The sequence below is a fragment of the Musca autumnalis genome, unplaced genomic scaffold (assembly GCF_047663935.1).
Source record: "Musca autumnalis isolate F117 unplaced genomic scaffold, ASM4766393v1 scaffold_5, whole genome shotgun sequence".
In the NCBI taxonomy this organism is placed as follows: Eukaryota; Metazoa; Arthropoda; class Insecta; order Diptera; family Muscidae; genus Musca; species Musca autumnalis.
Window position 1 is genome coordinate 55,263,364 of NW_027412088.1, and position 20,553 is coordinate 55,283,916.

General features: G+C 36.2%; 1 protein-coding gene across 3 annotated transcripts in view; it reads right to left on the reverse strand.

Moving 5' to 3' along the window:
- LOC141405224 (protein qui-1) overlaps positions 1-20,553 on the reverse strand; it is a 442,299-nt gene that overhangs the window by 83,466 nt on the left and 338,280 nt on the right. For all 3 annotated transcript variants that reach the window (XM_073989320.1, XM_073989317.1, XM_073989318.1), the window contains exon 17: positions 8,219-8,401. In XM_073989320.1, the coding sequence (XP_073845421.1) occupies positions 8,219-8,401 (183 nt within the window). The remainder of the gene's footprint in view (positions 1-8,218; positions 8,402-20,553) is intronic.

The window sequence follows — 20,553 nt, forward strand, 5'->3', positions numbered from 1 at the left end:
GCCTTTGGTTGTTCCTAAAAATCTTTAAAAAATCCACGTTATTGTGGCCTTTGGTTGTTCCTAAAAATCTTTAAAAAATCCACGTTTATTGTGGCCTTTGGTTGTTCCTAAAAATCTTTAAAAAATCCACGTTTATTGTGGCCTTTGGTTGTTCCTAAAAATCTTTAAAAAATCCACGTTTATTGTGGCCTTTGGTTGTTCCTAAAAATCTTTAAAAATCCACGTTTATTGTGGGCTTTGGGAGCTCCTAAAAATCTTTAAAATATCCGCGTTTATTGTGGCCTTTGGGACCTTCTAAATATCATAAATAAATCCATTTTTATTGTGGCCTTTGGGACCTCCTTTAGTTGTTCCTAAAAATCTTTAAAAAAATCCACGTTTATTGTGTCCTTTGGTTGTTCCTAAAAATCTCTAAAAAATCCACGTTTATTGTGGCCTTTGGTTGTTCCTAAAAATCTTTAAAAAATCCACGTTTTTTGTGGCCTTTGGTTGTTCCTAAAAATCTTTAAAAAATCCACGTTTATTGTGGCCTTTGGGACCCCCTACAAATCTTTAAAAAATCCACGTTTATTGTGGCCTTTGGTTGTTCCTAAAAATCTTTAAAAAATCCACGTTTATTGTGGCCTTTGGGACCCCCTACAAATCTTTAAAAAATTCACGTTTACTGTGGCCTTTGGTTGTTCCTAAAAATCTTTAAAAAATCCACGTTTATTGTGGCTTTTGGTTGTTCCTAAAAATCTTTAAAAAATCCACGTTTATTGTGGCCTTTGGGACCCCCTACAAATCTTTAAAAATCCACGTTTATTGTGGCCTTTGGTTGTTCCTAAAAATCTTTAAAAAATCCACGTTTATTGTAGCCTTTGGGACCTCCTAAAAATCTTTAAAAAATCCACGTTTATTGTAGCCTTTGGGACCTCCTAAAAATCTTTAAAAAATCCACGTTTATTGTAGCCTTTGGGACCTCCTAAAAATCTTTAAAAAATCCACGTTTATTGTAGCCTTTGGGACCTCCTAAAAATCTTTAAAAAATTCACCATTGGTTGTTCCTAAAAATCTTTAAAAAATCCACGTTTATTGTGGCCTTTGGGACCCCCTACAAATCGTTAAAAAATCCACGTTTATTGTGGCCTTTGGTTGTTCCTAAAAATCTTTAAAAAATCCACGTTTATTGTAGCCTTTGGGACCTCCTAAAAATCTTTAAAAAATCCACGTTTATTGTAGCCTTTGGGACCTCCTAAAAATCTTTAAAAAATCCACGTTTATTGTAGCCTTTGGGACCTCCTAAAAATCTTTAAAAAATCCACGTTTATTGTAGCCTTTGGGACCTCCTAAAAATCTTTAAAAAATCCACGTTTATTGTAGCCTTTGGGACCTCCTAAAAATCTTTAAAAAATCCACGTTTATTTTAGTCTTTGGGACCTCCTTAAAATCTTTAAAAAATCCACGTTTATTGTAGCCTTTGGGGCCTCCTAAAAATCTTTAAAAAATCCACGTTTATTGTGGCTTTTGGGGCCTCCTAAAAATCTTTCAAAAAATCTACGTTTATTGCGGCCTTTTGGACCACCAAAAATCTTTAGAAAATCCACTTTTATTGTGGCCTTTGGGACCTCCTAAAAATCTTTAAAAAATCAACGTTTATTGTGGCCTTTGGGACCTCCTAAAAATCTTTAAAAAATCAACGTTTATTGTGGTCTTTGGGACCTCCTAAAAATCTTTAAAAAATCCACTTTTATTGTGGACTTTGGGACCTCCCAAAAATCTTTAAAAAATCCACGTTTATTGTGGCCTATGGGACCTCCTAAAAATCTTTAAAAAATCAACGTTTATTGTGGCCTTTGGTTGTTCCAAAAATCTTTAAAAAATCCACGTTTATTGTGGCCTTTGGGGCCTCCTAAAAATCTTAAAAAAATCCACGTTTATTGTGGCTTGTGGGACCTCCTAAAAATCTTTAAAAAATCCACGTTTATTGTGGCCTTTGGTACCTAGTAAAAATCTTTAAAAAATCAACCTTTATTGTGGCCTTTGGTTGTTCCTAAAAATCTTTAAAAAATCCACGTTTATTGTGGCCTTTGGTTGTTCCTAAAAATCTTTAAAAAATCCACTTTTATTGTGGCCTTTTGGACCTCCTAAAAATCTTTAAAAAATCCACGTTTATTGTGGCCTTTTGGACCTCCTAAAAATCTTAAAAAAAATCCACGTTTATTGTGGCCTTTGGTTGTTCCTAAAAATCTTTAAAAAATCCACGTTTATCGTGGCCTTTGGTTGTTCCTAAAAATCGTTAAAAAATCCACGTTTATTGTGGCCTTTGGCACCTACTAACAATCTTTAAAACCTAGCTTTATTGTGGCCTTTGGGACCTCCTAAAATCTTTAAAAAATCCGCGTTTATTGTTAAAAATCTTTAAAATATCCGCGTTTATTGTGGCCTTTGGGACCTCCTAAAACTTGCTAAAAATCCACATTTATTGTGGCCTTTGCGACCTCCTAAAAATCTTTAAAACATCCACATATATTGCGGCATATGGAACCTCCTAAAAATCTTTAAAAAATCCACGTTTGTTGTGGCGTATGGGACCTCCTAAAAATCGATGAAAATTCTAAGTTTATTGCGGCCTTTAGGACCTCCTAAAAATCTTTAAAAAATCCACGTTTATTGTGGCCTTTGGTTGTTCCTAAAAATCTTTAAAAAATCCACGTTTATTGTGGCCTTTGGTTGTTCCTAAAAATCTTTAAAAAATTCACGTTTATTGTGGCCTTTTGTTGTTCCTAAAAATCTTTAAAAAATCCACGATTATTGTGGCCTTTGGGACCTCCTAAAAATCTTTAAAAAATCCACGTTTATTGTGGCCTTTGGGACCTCCTAAAAATCTTTAAAAAATCCACGTTTCCTGTGGCCTTTCCGACCTCCTAAAAATCTTTAAAAAATCCACGTTTCCTGTGGCCTTTGGGACCTCCTAAAAATCTTTAAAAAATCCACGTTTCCTGTGGCCTTTCCGACCTCCTAAAAATCTTTAAAAAAATCCACGTTTATTGTGGCCTTTGGGACCTCCTAAAAATCTTTAAAAAATCCACGTTTATTGTAGCCTTTGGGACCTCCTAAAAATCTTTAAAAAATTCACCATTGGTTGTTCCTAAAAATCTTTAAAAAATCCACGTTTATTGTGGCCTTTGGGACCCCCTACAAATCGTTAAAAAATCCACGTTTATTGTGGCCTTTGGTTGTTCCTAAAAATCTTTAAAAAATCCACGTTTATTGTAGCCTTTGGGACCTCCTAAAAATCTTTAAAAAATCCACGTTTATTGTAGCCTTTGGGACCTCCTAAAAATCTTTAAAAAATCCACGTTTATTGTAGCCTTTGGGACCTCCTAAAAATCTTTAAAAAATCCACGTTTATTGTAGCCTTTGGGACCTCCTAAAAATCTTTAAAAAATCCACGTTTATTGTAGCCTTTGGGACCTCCTAAAAATCTTTAAAAAATCCACGTTTATTTTAGTCTTTGGGACCTCCTTAAAATCTTTAAAAAATCCACGTTTATTGTAGCCTTTGGGGCCTCCTAAAAATCTTTAAAAAATCCACGTTTATTGTGGCTTTTGGGGCCTCCTAAAAATCTTTCAAAAAATCTACGTTTATTGCGGCCTTTTGGACCACCAAAAATCTTTAGAAAATCCACTTTTATTGTGGCCTTTGGGACCTCCTAAAAATCTTTAAAAAATCAACGTTTATTGTGGCCTTTGGGACCTCCTAAAAATCTTTAAAAAATCAACGTTTATTGTGGTCTTTGGGACCTCCTAAAAATCTTTAAAAAATCCACTTTTATTGTGGACTTTGGGACCTCCCAAAAATCTTTAAAAAATCCACGTTTATTGTGGCCTATGGGACCTCCTAAAAATCTTTAAAAAATCAACGTTTATTGTGGCCTTTGGTTGTTCCAAAAATCTTTAAAAAATCCACGTTTATTGTGGCCTTTGGGGCCTCCTAAAAATCTTAAAAAAATCCACGTTTATTGTGGCTTGTGGGACCTCCTAAAAATCTTTAAAAAATCCACGTTTATTGTGGCCTTTGGTACCTAGTAAAAATCTTTAAAAAATCAACCTTTATTGTGGCCTTTGGTTGTTCCTAAAAATCTTTAAAAAATCCACGTTTATTGTGGCCTTTGGTTGTTCCTAAAAATCTTTAAAAAATCCACTTTTATTGTGGCCTTTTGGACCTCCTAAAAATCTTTAAAAAATCCACGTTTATTGTGGCCTTTTGGACCTCCTAAAAATCTTAAAAAAAATCCACGTTTATTGTGGCCTTTGGTTGTTCCTAAAAATCTTTAAAAAATCCACGTTTATCGTGGCCTTTGGTTGTTCCTAAAAATCGTTAAAAAATCCACGTTTATTGTGGCCTTTGGCACCTACTAACAATCTTTAAAACCTAGCTTTATTGTGGCCTTTGGGACCTCCTAAAATCTTTAAAAAATCCGCGTTTATTGTTAAAAATCTTTAAAATATCCGCGTTTATTGTGGCCTTTGGGACCTCCTAAAACTTGCTAAAAATCCACATTTATTGTGGCCTTTGCGACCTCCTAAAAATCTTTAAAACATCCACATATATTGCGGCATATGGAACCTCCTAAAAATCTTTAAAAAATCCACGTTTGTTGTGGCGTATGGGACCTCCTAAAAATCGATGAAAATTCTAAGTTTATTGCGGCCTTTAGGACCTCCTAAAAATCTTTAAAAAATCCACGTTTATTGTGGCCTTTGGTTGTTCCTAAAAATCTTTAAAAAATCCACGTTTATTGTGGCCTTTGGTTGTTCCTAAAAATCTTTAAAAAATTCACGTTTATTGTGGCCTTTTGTTGTTCCTAAAAATCTTTAAAAAATCCACGATTATTGTGGCCTTTGGGACCTCCTAAAAATCTTTAAAAAATCCACGTTTATTGTGGCCTTTGGGACCTCCTAAAAATCTTTAAAAAATCCACGTTTCCTGTGGCCTTTCCGACCTCCTAAAAATCTTTAAAAAATCCACGTTTCCTGTGGCCTTTGGGACCTCCTAAAAATCTTTAAAAAATCCACGTTTCCTGTGGCCTTTCCGACCTCCTAAAAATCTTTAAAAAAATCCACGTTTATTGTGGCCTTTGGGACCTCCTAAAAATCTTTAAAAATCCAAGTTTATTGTGGCCTATGGGACCTCCTAAAAATCTTTGAAAAATCCACGTTTATTGTGGCCTTTGGGACCTCCTAAAAATCTTTAAAAAATCCACGTTTCCTGTGGCCTTTCCGACCTCCTAAAAATCTTTAAAAAAATCCACGTTTATTGTGGCCTTTGGGACCTCCTAAAAATCTTTAAAAATCCAAGTTTATTGTGGCCTATGGGACCTCCTAAAAATCTTTGAAAAATCCACGTTTATTGTGGCCTTTGGGACCTCCTAAAAATCTTTAAAAATCCACGTTTATTGTGGCCTATGGGACCTCCTAAAAATCTTTAAAAATCCACGTTTATTGTGGCCTATGGGACCTCCTAAAAATCTTTGAAAAATCCACGTTTATTGTGGCCTTTGGGACCTCCTAAAAATTTTTAAAAAATCCACGTTTATTGTGGCCTTTAGGACCTCCTAAAAATCTTTAAAAAATCCACGTTTCCTGTGGCCTTTCCGACCTCCTAAAAATCTTTAACAAATCCACGTTTCCTGTGGCCTTTGGGACCTCCTAAAATCTTTAAAAAATCCACGTTTCCTGTGGCCTTTCCGACCTCCTAAAAATCTTTAAAAAATCCACGTTTATTGTGCCCTTTGCGACCTCCTAATAATCTTTAAAAAATCCACGTTATTGCGACCTTTGGACTTCCTAAAAATCTTTAAAAAATCCACGTTTATTGTGCCCTTTGGGACCTCCTAAAAATCTTTAAAAAAATCCACGTTTATTGTGGCCTTTGGGACCTCCTAAAAATCTTTAAAAATCCACGTTTATTGTGGCCTATGGGACCTCCTAAAAATCTTTGAAAAATCCACGTTTATTGTGGCCTTTGGGACCTCCTAAAAATCTTTAAAAAATCCACGTTTATTGTGGCTTTTGGGACCTCCTAAAAATCTTTAAAAATCCACGTTTATTGTGGCCTATGGGACCTCCTAAAAATCTTTAAAAATCCACGTTTATTGTGGCCTATGGGACCTCCTAAAAATCTTTGAAAAATCCACGTTTATTGTGGCCTTTGGGACCTCCTAAAAATCTTTAAAAAATCCACGTTTATTGTGGCCTTTGGGACCTCCTAAAAATCTTTAAAAATTCAAGTTCATTGTGACCCTAGCGACCTCCTAAAACTCTTTAAAAAATCCAAGTTTATTGTGGCTTTGCGAACTCCTAAAAATCTTTAAAAATTCAAGTTCATTGTGACCCTAGGGACCTCCTAAAACTCTTTAAAAAAATCCATGTTTATTGTGGCTTTGCGAACTCCTAAAAATCTTTAAAAAATCCACGTTTATTGTGGCCTTTGGGACCTCCTAAAAATCGTTAAAAAATCCAAGTTTATTCTGGCCTTTGGGACCTCCTAAAAATCTTTAAAAAATCCACGTTTATTGTGGCCTTTGGGACAAAATCTTTAAAAAATCTACGATTATTGTGGCCTTTGGGACAAAATCTTTAAAAAATCCACGTTTCTTGTGGCCTTTGGGACATCCTTAATATCTTTAAAAAATCCACGTTTCTTGTGGCCTTTGGGACATCCTTAATATCTTTAAAAAATCCACGTTTCTTGTGGCCTTTGGGACATCCTTAATATCTTTAAAAAATCCACGTTTATTGTGGCCTTTGGGACCTCCTAAAAATCTTTAAAAATTTGACGTTTATTGTGGCCTTTGGGACCTCCTAAAAATCTTTAAAAATTTGACGTTTATTGCGGCCTTTGGGACCTCCTAAAAATCTTTAAAAAATTAAAGTTTATTGTGGCCTTTTAGACCTCCTAAAATCTTTCAAAAACACACGTTTGTTGTGACATTTGGGACCTCCTAAAAATCATTTAAAATACACGTTTATTGTGGCCTTTGGGACCTCCTAAAAATTGCTAAAAAATCCACGTATATTGTGGCATTTGGGACCTCCTAAAAATCTTTAAAAAATCTACGTTAATTGTGACTTTTGGGACTTCCTAAAAATTGCTAAAAAGTCCACGTTTATTGTGGCCTTTGGGACCTCCTATAAATCTTTAAAAAATCCACATTTATTGTGGCCTGTGGGACCTCCTAAAATTTTTTAAAAAAACCCAAGTTTATTGTGGGCTTTTGGGACCTCCTAAAAATCTTTAAAAAATCCACGTTTATTGTGGCCTTTGGGACCTCCCAAAAATCTTTAAAAAAACCACGTTTATTGTGGCCTTTGGGACCTCCCAAAAATCTTTAAAAAATCCATGTTTATTGTGGCCTTTGGTTGTTCCAAAAAATCTTTAAAAAATCCACGTTTATTGTGGCCTTTGGGACCTTCTAAAAATCTTTAAAAAAATCCAAGTTTATTGTGGCCTTTGGGTCTTCCTAAAAATCTTTAAAAAATCCACGTTTATTGTGGCCTTTGGGACAAAATCTTTAAAAAATCCACGTTTATTGTGGCCTTTGGGACAAAATCTTTAAAAAATCCACGTTTATTGTGGCCTTTGGGACAAAATCTTTAAAAAATCCACGTTTATTGTGGCCTTTGGGACATCCTTAATATCTTTAAAAAATTTAAGTTTATTGAGGCCTTTGAGAGCTCCTAAAATTTTTAAAAAGTCATGTTTTTTGTGGTTTTTGGTTGTTCCTAAAAATCTTTAAAAAAATCCATGTTCATTGTGGTATTTGGTTCTTCCAAAAAATCTGTTGTTTTTTGTCCTCGCCCATAATCTGTATTACGATTGAGTGTTTCTTTTGACCTGCAATTAACCTCCTTAATATTTTTTTCAATTTCCTCCCCCTTCCCATCCTTCCACCCACATATCTGTAATTGAAAATGTGTGGTTATTCTCAAAATCAAACCACATTTTTTAATTTTATAGATTTGTTCCAACACGACACTAACTACGCTTACATGTACTTGTTTTGAGATTTGGGTTTGGTGGTTGGCCACTCCATTAAATTTACCATTAGAAATTACCATAATTATTAGTGGTAACCACCACCATCGTCAACCATCAGCAGCAGCAACAGCAAATACACAATCAGACTATTGGATTTACTATTAAGTACTGTGGGTATTAAACCACTACTTACCGAATCGCACGATATGTCAATACGTAAAACCGGGCTGGTCATTTGCATGCTGTTCAATAGGGTGTAATCATCCAATGACCATAAACAGATGGTCTTATCATGACTCGATGAAATTAGGACATCACAAGTGGTGACCACTTTTACACCGGTCACGGCAGCACGATGATGGGTAATTTTATGGAGCTGAAATAGAAGAGGGAAGGAGAATGTAAAAGGGAGAAATAATGAGAGAGTGTTAGAATATAAATTAAATGGCAAAATAATGTAAATAAGTTTCAATTTCGAATGGTAATTAAAATTTGTTACATGTCGAGGACAGGATGTTCACAGCATGGAAGTGGTTTTGGATTTTGGTGATATCAAATGGTAATTAAATTTTTAACTACAGTATTAAAGCTTTATAATGACTTTAGTAAACAATATTGATTTGAAATTATTATAGAAAAATTTACACAAAGGGGCTTTCGAATAAGTCCATATTTACATTAGGCAATTTTCCTTGTGGCAATTGTCAGTTTGAAGGAGAGAGAGAGATGAAGCATGTGGTAACCCTTTGCCTCTCAACACCCTCTCTCACCGACAATCTGACAATTGCCACAAGGAAAATTGCTTTGTTCTCAAATTTAAATCCTGGAATTTCTTGAATACTTTAAATATAGCCTTCTTAATTTTCCTTTAGTTTTCTTTTTGTTTTCATCGCAACACTCAGTCACCGCACTCCAGACATATATAAGTGAGTACGAAGTATGTGCGACTCCTTAATTAAATTTAACCCAAGCAGACATAAGACAATGTCAAGCCAAACAACAATGGTTTCAACGGATTGCTTGACTAGAATGGTCGGATTTAATTAGATTGTCGTTGTCTTTTCAACTTTTGACATTGTTCTCAAGAATACCTCACAAATTTGACATTAATTAGAAATAATTCTCATGAAACTCATGAGCAGTTGGCGATGATGATGATGATGATGGTAAGGGAGAACTGCTTTTCCCTAAACTGTTTGTAATGGAATATTACCCATCGCTCCCACACCTCAGTTATGCAGGTACTTTTAGCTGATTTACTGTGTGTGCGTAGTGGTATTAATTACATCACATAAGACTAATTAATAACGACATACACCATAGACGAAACTTATATTTAAGTATGTGATACCCAATTATATAAGTTATAATATACGCCAACACACACTCGGAGATACGTAAAAAGAAGAAGGTGGTAAATTTCATAAAATTCTTACAAAATTAAATAAACACATTATGTTCACTTTTCTAGGAATATATATGATGATCTAAAATAAGAGCGGGGGAAATATATTATAGTTTCAAGGGTAATACAAAGCTATGGCAGACGTTTTTAAAGATGCTTTATAGACAGAAGACCTTCTTATTCTATTAATATGCGAAATTCAAAGGTCTTCTAAAGACAAAAAACCTTCTATATGAGTTCTATAGATAGAAGATCGTCTAAAACAATTTTCAGACAGAAGAGCTTATAATAGCCTTCCAAAGGTCTCTTTGGACAAAAGACCCTTTAAACGACTTCAATAGACAGATGACGTTTTTAATGACTGATATATGCAGAAGACCTTCTTAACAACTCTACCTCTAGACCCGTGCCGTTCGTTGGTATTGTTTAGGTTACGAAGTTTTGATTTGCTTTTGTTTTGTAGCTCGCGTGCATACAAACTTACTAACACACTGTCATAAATTGCCAATGTTTTTAATACATTCAGATTTTTGGCTTCCCTCTTCTTGGCCGGCACTGCCAACGAGGTAGGCTTAGATAGCATTCTCACTGAGAAGAATGCCGTACTTGTGGACCAAGCCCCATCCGTCGCAGCAGAAGAACGCAAGGCAAAATCGAGTGGTTTTAGCCACGATATCAAACACATGGCCGGCATGTGGATTGGGATCACACGACACACTGCATAAGTTTAGCTGCCCAGAGATATATTCTCAGCCTATGTGAATTGACAAATCGAATACTGACTACGGACAGATCGAATAGCTTTTGGCACACTATATCAGGAAGCATAGACTTGCCCACGAAAAACATAATATCGCTGTAAGCGGGACCACAACGAGTAGCATCGGTATAAATTTCGAAAGGAACTTCGAACAGACCCTAAACTGCACTTAAACAAAAATGTTGAACTTTTGTGGGGAACGTAACCTAAGGTGGAGACCAATATACCAATAATACCATTTTCGAAGTTAAACTAAAGTTGGACAAAATATTAGGAGATCCAAAGTTTTGACCAAATCGGTTACTCCGTTCAACGGATGTAGCGCGAACCATTTTAATAGCGTTTTTTTTATTTTTTTGCGGGAAGGTACCGGAAGTTGTGGACCGATATTGTCCATCTTCGAACTTAAACTAAGTTTGGATAAAATTTTACGAACGTTAAATTTTGAACCAAATCGGTTGACCAATTCGCACTGCAGCCACTACACGTAGTGTTTAGAGGTTTTTTTCGGGCTACTTTTCAAGAAAAATTGACTTGCCCCTTAAAAACTCGTCGTACTCGGACAGTGAATAAAAGTTGGCACAGCAAAAACAAGTGCGATTCAAGAGCAGGTCTTAAACTGAAATTATCCGAAATTTTGTGTGGGATATACCCGAAATAGTGGATCAATAGAATCCATCTTGGAACCCCATCTATGTCTGGTAGAAATTTCACGATGAGCATCGGTTACTATCTTCAAGTGTTATCGTGCGCACAATTTGTTTCGAACATTTTTTAACTTTTGTGGGGGAGATACCTGAAGGAGTGGACCGATATGGCTCATCTTCGAACTTAAGCTAAGTTTGGACAAAATATAACGAAGCCCAAATTTTGGACCAAATTGGTTCATCTGTTCGAGTTACTGTGCGCTTCAACTAGACAAACGGACAGACTTTCCAAAATCGACTCTAAATTTTCGGAAACGGATTTCGTCTAAACATACTTGGGGACTAAAACCATTATTGCGATGAGGCACAATTTGCCCGTAAAGAAGACCTTTTTAAGGACTTCTATATAAAGAAAAAGGAGAATTTCTTACCGACTTCTGTGGACAAGGGATCCTCCATAAGTCTATCATAGAAAGAAGACCTTATAAAGAATGTCTGTAAACAGAAGACCCTCTATAAGTCTTCTATTCACAGAGGACCTTCCAAAGGGTCTTCTATAGACAGAACACTTTCAAAATGTCTTCATAGAAGACAGAAGACATCTCAGTTGTCTTCTATAGACAGAAGAACTGCTGAAGGTATTCTAAAGACAGAAGGCCTTCCAAAGGTCTTACATAGAAAGAAGACCTTCTAAAGGTCTTCTATAGACAAAGGTCTTACATAGGCAAAAGATGTTCCCAAGGTATTTTATAGACGGAAAACCTTCTATAAGATCTTGGGAAAGTCTTCTGTCTGTAGAAGACCTTTGGAAGGTCGACCGTTGCAGAAAACTTTTGGAAGTTTTCCTGTCTATATACGACTTTTTGGAATGTCTTCTGTCCATAGAAGACATTTTGGAAGGACTTCTGTCTATTGAATACCATCAGCAGGTCTTCTATCGTCTGTCTATCAGCTGTCTATAGAAGTCCTGTGGAAAGCCTTCTGTCTATTGAAGACCTTTAGCAAGTTTTCTATTATCTGTGTTCTGGCTGTAGATAACTTTTGGAAGGTCTTCCGTCTATAAAAGTCCTTCAGAAGGATTTCTATCTATAGAAGACCTAAGGTCTTCTGTCTATAGAATACCTTTAAAACATGTTCTGACTGTGGAAGATGTTTCTTAGGTCTTTTGTCCGTAGCACATCTGTAGCAGGTATTCTGTCTGCGGAAGACCTTTTGAAGGTCTTCTGTCTTTAAACGACCTTTGGAAGGTCATATATCTATAAAAGACCTTCAGAAAGTCTTCTGTCTATAGAAGACATTTGTCAGGTATTCTGTCTATAGAAGACATTTGCCAGGTTTTCTGCCTATAGAAGACCTTTTTCAGGTCTTCTGTCTATAGCAGCTGTTCTATGTGTAGAATAGCTTTGGAAAGCCTTTGAATGTCTTCTCGCTGTAGAAAACCCTTAGAAGGTCTTCTGTCTACAGGAGATCCTTAGATGGTCTTCTATTGGTAAAAGACCCTTAGAAGGTCTTCTGTCTATAGAACAATTTTGGAATGTATTATTTCTTTAGAATAGCTTCAGAAGGTGTTCTGTCATTGATAGGTCTTTTGTCTGTAGAAGACCTTTGGAAGTTCTTCTGTCTATATAAGACTTTTTGGAAGGTTTACTGTCTGTAGAACACCTTTAGAAAGTTTTCTGTCTGTAGACCTAGTAGACCTTTGGAAGGCCGTCTGTCTGTAGAAGATCTTTTGAAGGTATTCTGTCTAAAAAGATTTTCTGAAGATTTTCTGTCTGCAGGACACCATTTTTCAGGTCTTCTATCTATAACAGATGTTCTGACTATAGAAGACCTTTCTTAGCTCTTCTGTCTATAGCAGTTCTTTATCAGGTCTTCTCTCTGTAGTAGACCTTTGGAGGGCCTTCTGTCTATAAAAGACCTTGAGAAAGTCTTCTGCCTATAGAAGACATTTATCAGGTCTTCTATCTGTAAAATATCCCTGGACGGTCTTACGTCTATAGAAGACCTGTGGAAGGTTTTCTGTCTGTAGTAGACCTTTAGCAGATCTTCTGTCTATAGAAGACCTTTAGTTGGTCTGCCGTCTATGGAAGACCTTTGGGAGCGCGTCTGTCTTTAGAATACCTTTGGAAGGTCGTCAGTCTGTAGAAGACATTTTGAAGGTATTCTGTATGAATAAATATAAATTTGATGCCGCAGCATCCAACAGATAGCCGCAGTTCGCCTGTAAAAAATTACGGACGCAGACGCCTTAACACAAAGAGTGGTTGTAAGTCACTGATTTATTTCAATAATATTTCGCTTAACTGTATCAATACAAAATATTTCTTAGGCTACCCTTTCATTACAATTCATATCACTAAACTCTGTGTTCTAAAAATACAAACATTTTATAATTGAAGAATTTTCCCACAATGAATGTGCCATAAAATCTTAAGTGCATAGCGCACACACGAACAACTAGCGATACCAGCTACCATGTGGGACCTTCAACTCTTATCTTAAATCACTTCCATTATCAAATCAATGGAAAATGTGATAATCTGTTCAAAGTATTTTGAACACTGTATATAAAAGACCTTCAGAAGGGTTTCTGTCTATAGAAGACCTTCTCAGCTCTTCTGTCTATAGAATACCTGTAACCCTTTCGTCTACAGAAGATCCTTAGAAGGTCTTCTATCTGCAGAATATCCTTAGAAGGTCTTCTGTAGAAGTCCCTTAGAAGGTCTTTTGTCTACACACAGAGAAGAGATATTGTAGGAACAGTCATATTCTAAGAGCAAAATAGTGTATTTTAAAAATCTAAAATATATATTGTTGGTGGAACAATATGTTTTGTGTAATTATGTTTGCTGACACAACAATATATTTATGAAACAACAATATATATTTTCAAATTTTTAAAATACACTATTTTACTCTTAGAATATGATTGCTCCTACAATATCTCTTCTCTGCGTGTAGAGAAAACTTTTGTAATGTATTCTGTCTTTAGAATATCTTCAGAAGGTCTTCTGGCTATGGTCTTATGTCAGTAGAAGAACTTTAGAAGGTCGTCTGTCTGTAAAAGACCATTGGAAGTTCTTCTGTATATAGCAGACCTTAAGCAGGTTTTCTGTCGTCTGCTGACAGAAGACCTTTGTAAGGCTTTCTGTATATAAAATACTTTTGGATGGCAGTCTGCTTGTAGAAACCCTTTTCTGTCTATAAAAGACATTGAGAAAGTTTTTCTGTCTGTGGAAGACATTTATCATGTCTTATGTATATAGAAGACGCTTAGAAGGTGTTATATCTATAGAAGACCTTTAGAAAGTCTTATGTTTACAGGAGATCCTTAGAAGGTCTTCCTTCTGTAGAAAAGCATTAGAACTTCTTCTATCTGTAGAAGACTCTTAGAAGGTCTTCTGTCTATAGAAGGCCTTTAGAAGGTAGACAGAAGGCCTGATAAAAGTATTTGGGGTTGTTTAAAAAAATCCACGTTTCTTGTTCTGTCTGTCACTGCCAAAGAATTTTCGAAAATGTGATAAAATCGCATTGATATTCCTGAAAAGAAACCCGTTTAAAAATAGTCCCACGTTACCGTTTACGAATATCATCGAAAAAAATACCGTTAAGGGGTTTGAATACATTTCATGTTGGGAATATTCGTCACCCAAACGGAATACACAACAAATAACACACCGCAAATGGTTCCTTTGAATGGCAAGCATTCAAAGAATTGAGCCAAAGTGTTTTCAGATAAAGTAAGAAAATAAAAATCTCAAGTCAAGTGTTTGAAACCCATATCAATTGACACTTGCTTACGTCGAAAGAGAAGCAAAAACATTCCAGCATTCCATAAGAAATTTCGTGGAATAGGTCGGTTACAATGAAATAATTCACTGTTAAAATATTATCTGAGATTTGCAGAGGTTGAAGAAGTGGCAACAGACAAATAAGATGAACGCAAGTGCAAGATTTTCACGCAATTCTGTGTTAAAGTTTCGTGGAATTGTTGCATTGTCGGGTTTATTGTTAATCTTGAGGTTTGTAGTAAAGGAATACAAATGAATCAATAGGTAATATTATAATTTGTAATTTCCAAGTGGTTAAGAAATATTTTATTGAAACGTTAACATTATGGCTTAGGATAGTGGGTGATATATTTCCTTCACATTTCAACAATACCTACGTACATACATACATACGTGAAGTTTATAAAAGAAAAACTTTGTTAATTACGACATTTTATTGTTAGAAGTGACTTTTTCCTAATTCAATTAATGTCTTCTACGAAGCCTTGTGTCTGTAACACACATTAATTAACTAATCACCGTGATTGTCACTTGGGCATAACTTTCTCTATTCTTATCCCCTCCTTTCACTCCTCTTCTAGGTGCCCAAAAAGTTTTCTAGTTTTAACAAAACATAAAGTTAATTATTTTGTGACACATTAAAGCTTCTATTGTTGCAAAAGGTAAATGTTTAACAAAAACATTTCCCACACACACACTAGGCCACATTATGGATTATATGTGACATGTAAACATAATGACATTTTGTTGTTGTAGTTGTTTTTTCTTTAGTGACACGCCAGCAACTCCATTTCAGCCTGCCGTCATTTCACGGCTACGCAACACCATGTAATTTATTATTTTTTTTTTACATAATTAAAGGATTTTATGAGAAGCCAGGGAGCAGCTATTTTGCTGGTTAAGGTAACATTACACGCGGTAATGATTTTATTGCATGTGAAATTGTAATAGAATAATCATGTAAATGCGAGGCCAAAAAGTACGTTTATTGCCTTAGTCAGAAAAAAACTCATAAAAATAGCGATAACTTCGTGCGGACTTAATATGTTAAATAATTTAGCACGGAAGACTTAAAAATAAAATAAATAGGAAGAAGGCGTTTTAACTATGGAGGATCTTTTGAAGGCCTTCTGCCGATAGAAGACGTTTTGCAGAACTTTTAAAGGCATTCTGTCTATAGAAAATCTTTTGTAGGTTTTCTGTCTGTAGAATGCCTTTACAAGATCGTCGGTCTATAGGAAACCTTTTAAAGATGTTCTAAAGTCAAAAAGCGTCTATAGACAGGCGACCATCTAAAGGTCTTCTATAGACAAACTACCTTATATAGGCAAAAGAGGATCGAAAGATCTTCTATAGACTTGGGACCTTCAAAAGCTCTTCTATAGACAAAGGACATCCAAAAGGACTTCTATAGACAGAAGACCTAATAAAAGTATTTTATAAGCAGAACACCTGTTAATGGTATTCTATAGACAGACGACCTTATATAGACAGAAGATCTGCTAAAGGTCTTCTATAGACAGAAGACCTTCTAAAGGACTTCTACAGAAAGACTACCTTCATAAAGTCTTCTATAGACAAAATGCCTTCCAAAGGTCTTCTATAGACAGAAGATCTGCTAAAGGTCTTCTACAGAGAGAAAACCTTCCAAAGGTCTTCTATAGACAGAAGGCCTTCGAAAGGTCTTCTATAGACCGGAGACCTAAAGGTCCTCTATAGACAGAAAATCTGCTAACGGTCTAATGTAGACAAAAGACTTTCTAAAGGTTTTCTGCAGACAAACGACCTTCTTAAAGCCTTCTACAGACAGAAGACCTGCTAAAGGTCTTCAAAAGACAGAGGACTTTCAAAAAGTCTTCTATTGTCCGAAGGCCTTCCAAAGGTCTTCTATAGACGGAAGACCTGCTTAGTAAAGGTCTTCTGCAGCCAGACTACCTTCCAAAGGTGTTCTATAGACAGAAGATCTGCTAAAGGTCTTCTAGAGACAGATTAACTGCTAAAGGTCCTTTATAGACAGAAGATCTGCGAAAGGTCTTCTATCAACATACGATAGAAGACCTGCTAAAGATCTTCTACAGACAGACGACACTCTAAATGTCTTCTATAGACAGAAGATCTGTTAAAGGTCTTCTATAGACGGAACAACCTTCTAAATAAAGGTCTTCTACAGACAGACGACCTTCCATACACTTCTATAGACATAAGATCTGCTAAAGGTTTTCTAAAGACAGAAGATCTGCTAAAGGTCTTAGACATACGATAAAAGACCTGCTAAAGGACTCCTACAGACAGACGACCTTCAAAAGGTCCTCTATAGACAGAAAATCAGTTAAAGGTCTTCTATAGACAGAAGACCTTCTAAAGGTCTTCTACAGCAAAACGACCTTCCAAAGGTTTTCTATAGACAAAAGGCCTTCCAAAGGTCTTCTATAGACAGGAGACCTGCTAAAGGTCTTCTATAGACAGAAGATCTGCTAGAGGTCTTCTATAGACAGAAGACCTTCTAAAGGTTTCCTATAAACAGAAGACCCTCCAAAAGCATTCTATAGTCAGATGATTTGCTAATGGTCTTATATAGTCAGAAGACCTTCTAAATGACTTCTATAGACAGAAGACCTGCTAAATAAAGGTCTTCTATAGACAGGATACCTGCTAAAGTTCTTCTATACACAGAAGATCTGCTAGAGGTCTTCTGTAGACAGAAACTCTGTTAAAGGTCTTCTACAGACAGACGACCTTCCAAAGGTCTTCTATAGACAGAAGGCCTTCCAAAGGTCTCCTATAGACAAAATGCCTTCCAAAGATCTTCTATAGACAGAAGATCTACTAAAGGTCTTCTATAGACAGAAGATATGCTAAAGGTCTTCTATAGACAGAAGACCTTCCTTCAGGAGACCTGCCAAAGGTCTTCTATAGACAAAGACCTTCTAAAGGTCTTCTATAGACAGAAGACCTTCTAACGGTCTTCTATAGTGGAATACCGTATAAAGATCTTCTACAGATAGGAGACCTGCTAAAAATCTTCCATAGTCAGAAGATATGCTAAAGGTCTTCTTTATACAACAGACCTTCTAAAGGTCTTCTATAGAAAGAAGACCTGCTAAAGGTCTTCTATAGACAGAAGACCTTCTAAAGGACTTCTATAGATAGAGGACCTTCTAATGGTCTTCTACAGACAGACGACCTTCTAAAAGTCTTCTTTAGACAGAAAATTTTTTAAATGTCTTCCATAGACATAAGACCATCCAAAATTCTTCTATAGACAGAGGACCTGCTAAAGGTCTTCTATAGACAGAAGACCTTCTAAAGGTCTTCTATATACAGAAGACCTTCTGAAGGTTTTCTATAGACAGAAGACCTTCTAAAGGTCTTCTACAGAGAGACGACCTTCTAAAGGTCTTCTTTGGACAGAAGATTTTTTAAATGTCTTCTATAGACATAAGGCCTTCCAAAGGTATTCTATAGACAGAGGACCCGCTAAAGGTCCTCTATAGACAGAAGTTCTGCTAAGGGTCTTTTATAGATATACGAAAGAAGACCTGCTAAAGTTCTTCTACAGAAAGATGAACTTCGAAAATCGTCTATATACAGAAGACCTTCTAAAGGTCTTCTATAGGCAGAAGACCTTCTAAAGGTCTTCTTTAGACAGAAACCCTTCTAAAGGTCTTCTATAAACAGAAGACCTTCTAAAGGTCTTCAATAGACAGAAGAGCTTCTATAGGCCTTCTATAGACAGAAGACCTTCTAAAGGTCTTCAATAGACAGAAGACCTTCTACAGGTCTTTTATAGACAGAAGATCTGCTGAAGGTGTTCTATAGACATACGAAAGAAGACCTGCTAAATTTCTTCTACAGAGAGACGACCTTCGAAAATTCTTCTACAGACAGAAGACCTTCTAAAGGTCTTCAATAGACAGAAGACCTTCTAAAGGTCTTCTATAGACAGAAGACCTTCTAAAGGTCTTCAATAGACAGAAGGCCTTCCAAAGGTCTTCTATAGACAGAAGACCTTCTAAAGGTCTTCTATAGAAAGAAGGCCTTTAAAGGGCTTCGATAGAAAGGAGACCTGCTAAAAGTCTTCCATAGTCAGAAGATATGCTAAAGGTCTTCTTTATACAAAAGACCTTCTAAAGGTCTTCTATAGAAAGAAGACCTGCTAAAGGTCTTCTATAGACAGAAGATCTACTAAAGGTCTTCTATAGACAGAATACCTTTTAAAGGTCTTCAATAGATATAAGACCTTCCTTCAGGAGACCTGCCAAAGGTCTTCTATAGATAGAAGGCTTTCTAAAGGCCTTTTATAGACCGAAGACCTTCTAAAGGTCTCCCATAGACAGTAGACCTTCTAAAGGTCGTCTACAGACATACTACCTTCTTCTACAGAAAGACGACCTGTCTTCTATAGACAGAAGACCTACTAAAGGTCTTCTATAGACAGAATACCTTCTAAAGGTCTTCTATAGAAAGAAGCCCTTCCAAAGGTCTTCTATAGACAGGAGACCTGCTAAAAGTCTTCCATAGTCAGAAGATATGCTAAAGGTCTGCTTTATACAAAAGACCTTCTAAAGGTCTTCTATAGAAAGAAGACCTGCTAAAGGTCTTCTATAGACAGAAGATCTACTAAAGGTCTTCTATAGACAGAAGATATGCTAAAGGTCTTCTATAGACAGAAGACCTTCCTTTAGGAGAGCTGCTAAAGGTCTTCTATAGACAGAAGACCTTCTAAAGGTCTTCTTTAGACAGAAGACCTTCTAAAGGTCTTCTTTAGACAGAAGACCTTCTAAAGGTCTTCTATTGACAGAATACCTGCTCTAGGCAAAAGAGGATCGAAAGATCTTCTCTAGACAGACGACCTACAAAAGGTCTTCTATGAACAGGAGACCTTCAAAAGCTGTTCCATAGACAAAGGACCTCCAAAACGTCTTCTACAGACAGAAGACCTTATAGAGGATTTCCTACTGTAAGAGACCGTTTGCAGGTCTTCTGTCCATAGAAGATCTTTTGAAGGTCTCCTATCCGTGGAAGAACTTTTGCCTATAGAAGATCTGGTGAAGGTTTCCGTCCATAGAAGTCCTTTTGAAATTCTTCTGTGTGTGGCCGACCTTTAGAAGGTCTTCTGTTTATAGACAACATTTAGAAGGTCTTCTGTCTATAGAAGACCTTTAGCAGGTCTTCTATCTATAGAAGTCTTTTCGAAGGCCTTCTGTCTATAGGAGACATTTGGAAGGTCGTTTGTCTGTAGAAGACGTTTAGCAGGTCTTCTGTCTATTGAAAACCTTTAGAAGGTCTTTTATCTATAGAAGACCTCTAGAAGGTTGTCTCTCAATAGATGAGGCATTGGAGGTCTTCTCTCTATAGAAGTCGCATTGGAGGTCTTCTTTGCATAGAATACCTCTTGAAGATCAACGGTCTGTAGAAGACTTTTTCAAGGTCTTCTCTCTACAGAAGACATTTTGAAGGTCTTCCCTCTATAGAAGATATTTTGAAGGTCTTATATCTATAAAAAAACGTCTTCTGTTTATGGAATACCTTTAAAAGGTCTACTGTCTATAGAAGACCTTTTGAAGGTCTTGTCTGCCTATACCAGATTTGAAGGTATTCTGACTATTGAAAACCTGTCTTTTTAAGACCTTTCGATTCTCTTTTCCTGTAGAAGACCTTTCCATGGTTTTTTGTCTACAAGTAACTTTTGAAGGTTTTCTTTCTATGTATGTTCTTTCAAGGTCTTTTTTCTATAGAAGAGCCTTAAACGGGTTTCTATTGAACACCTTTAGGAGGTCTTTTTAAGGTTTTGTTTCTATAGGATACCTTTCTGGGGGTCCTCTTTCCATGGAAGACCTTTTGAAATTCGTTTGTCTATTGAAGACATTTTGAGTGTCCTCTTTGTGCAAGCCCTTTTGAAGGTCTTCTGTTTAAAGAAGACAT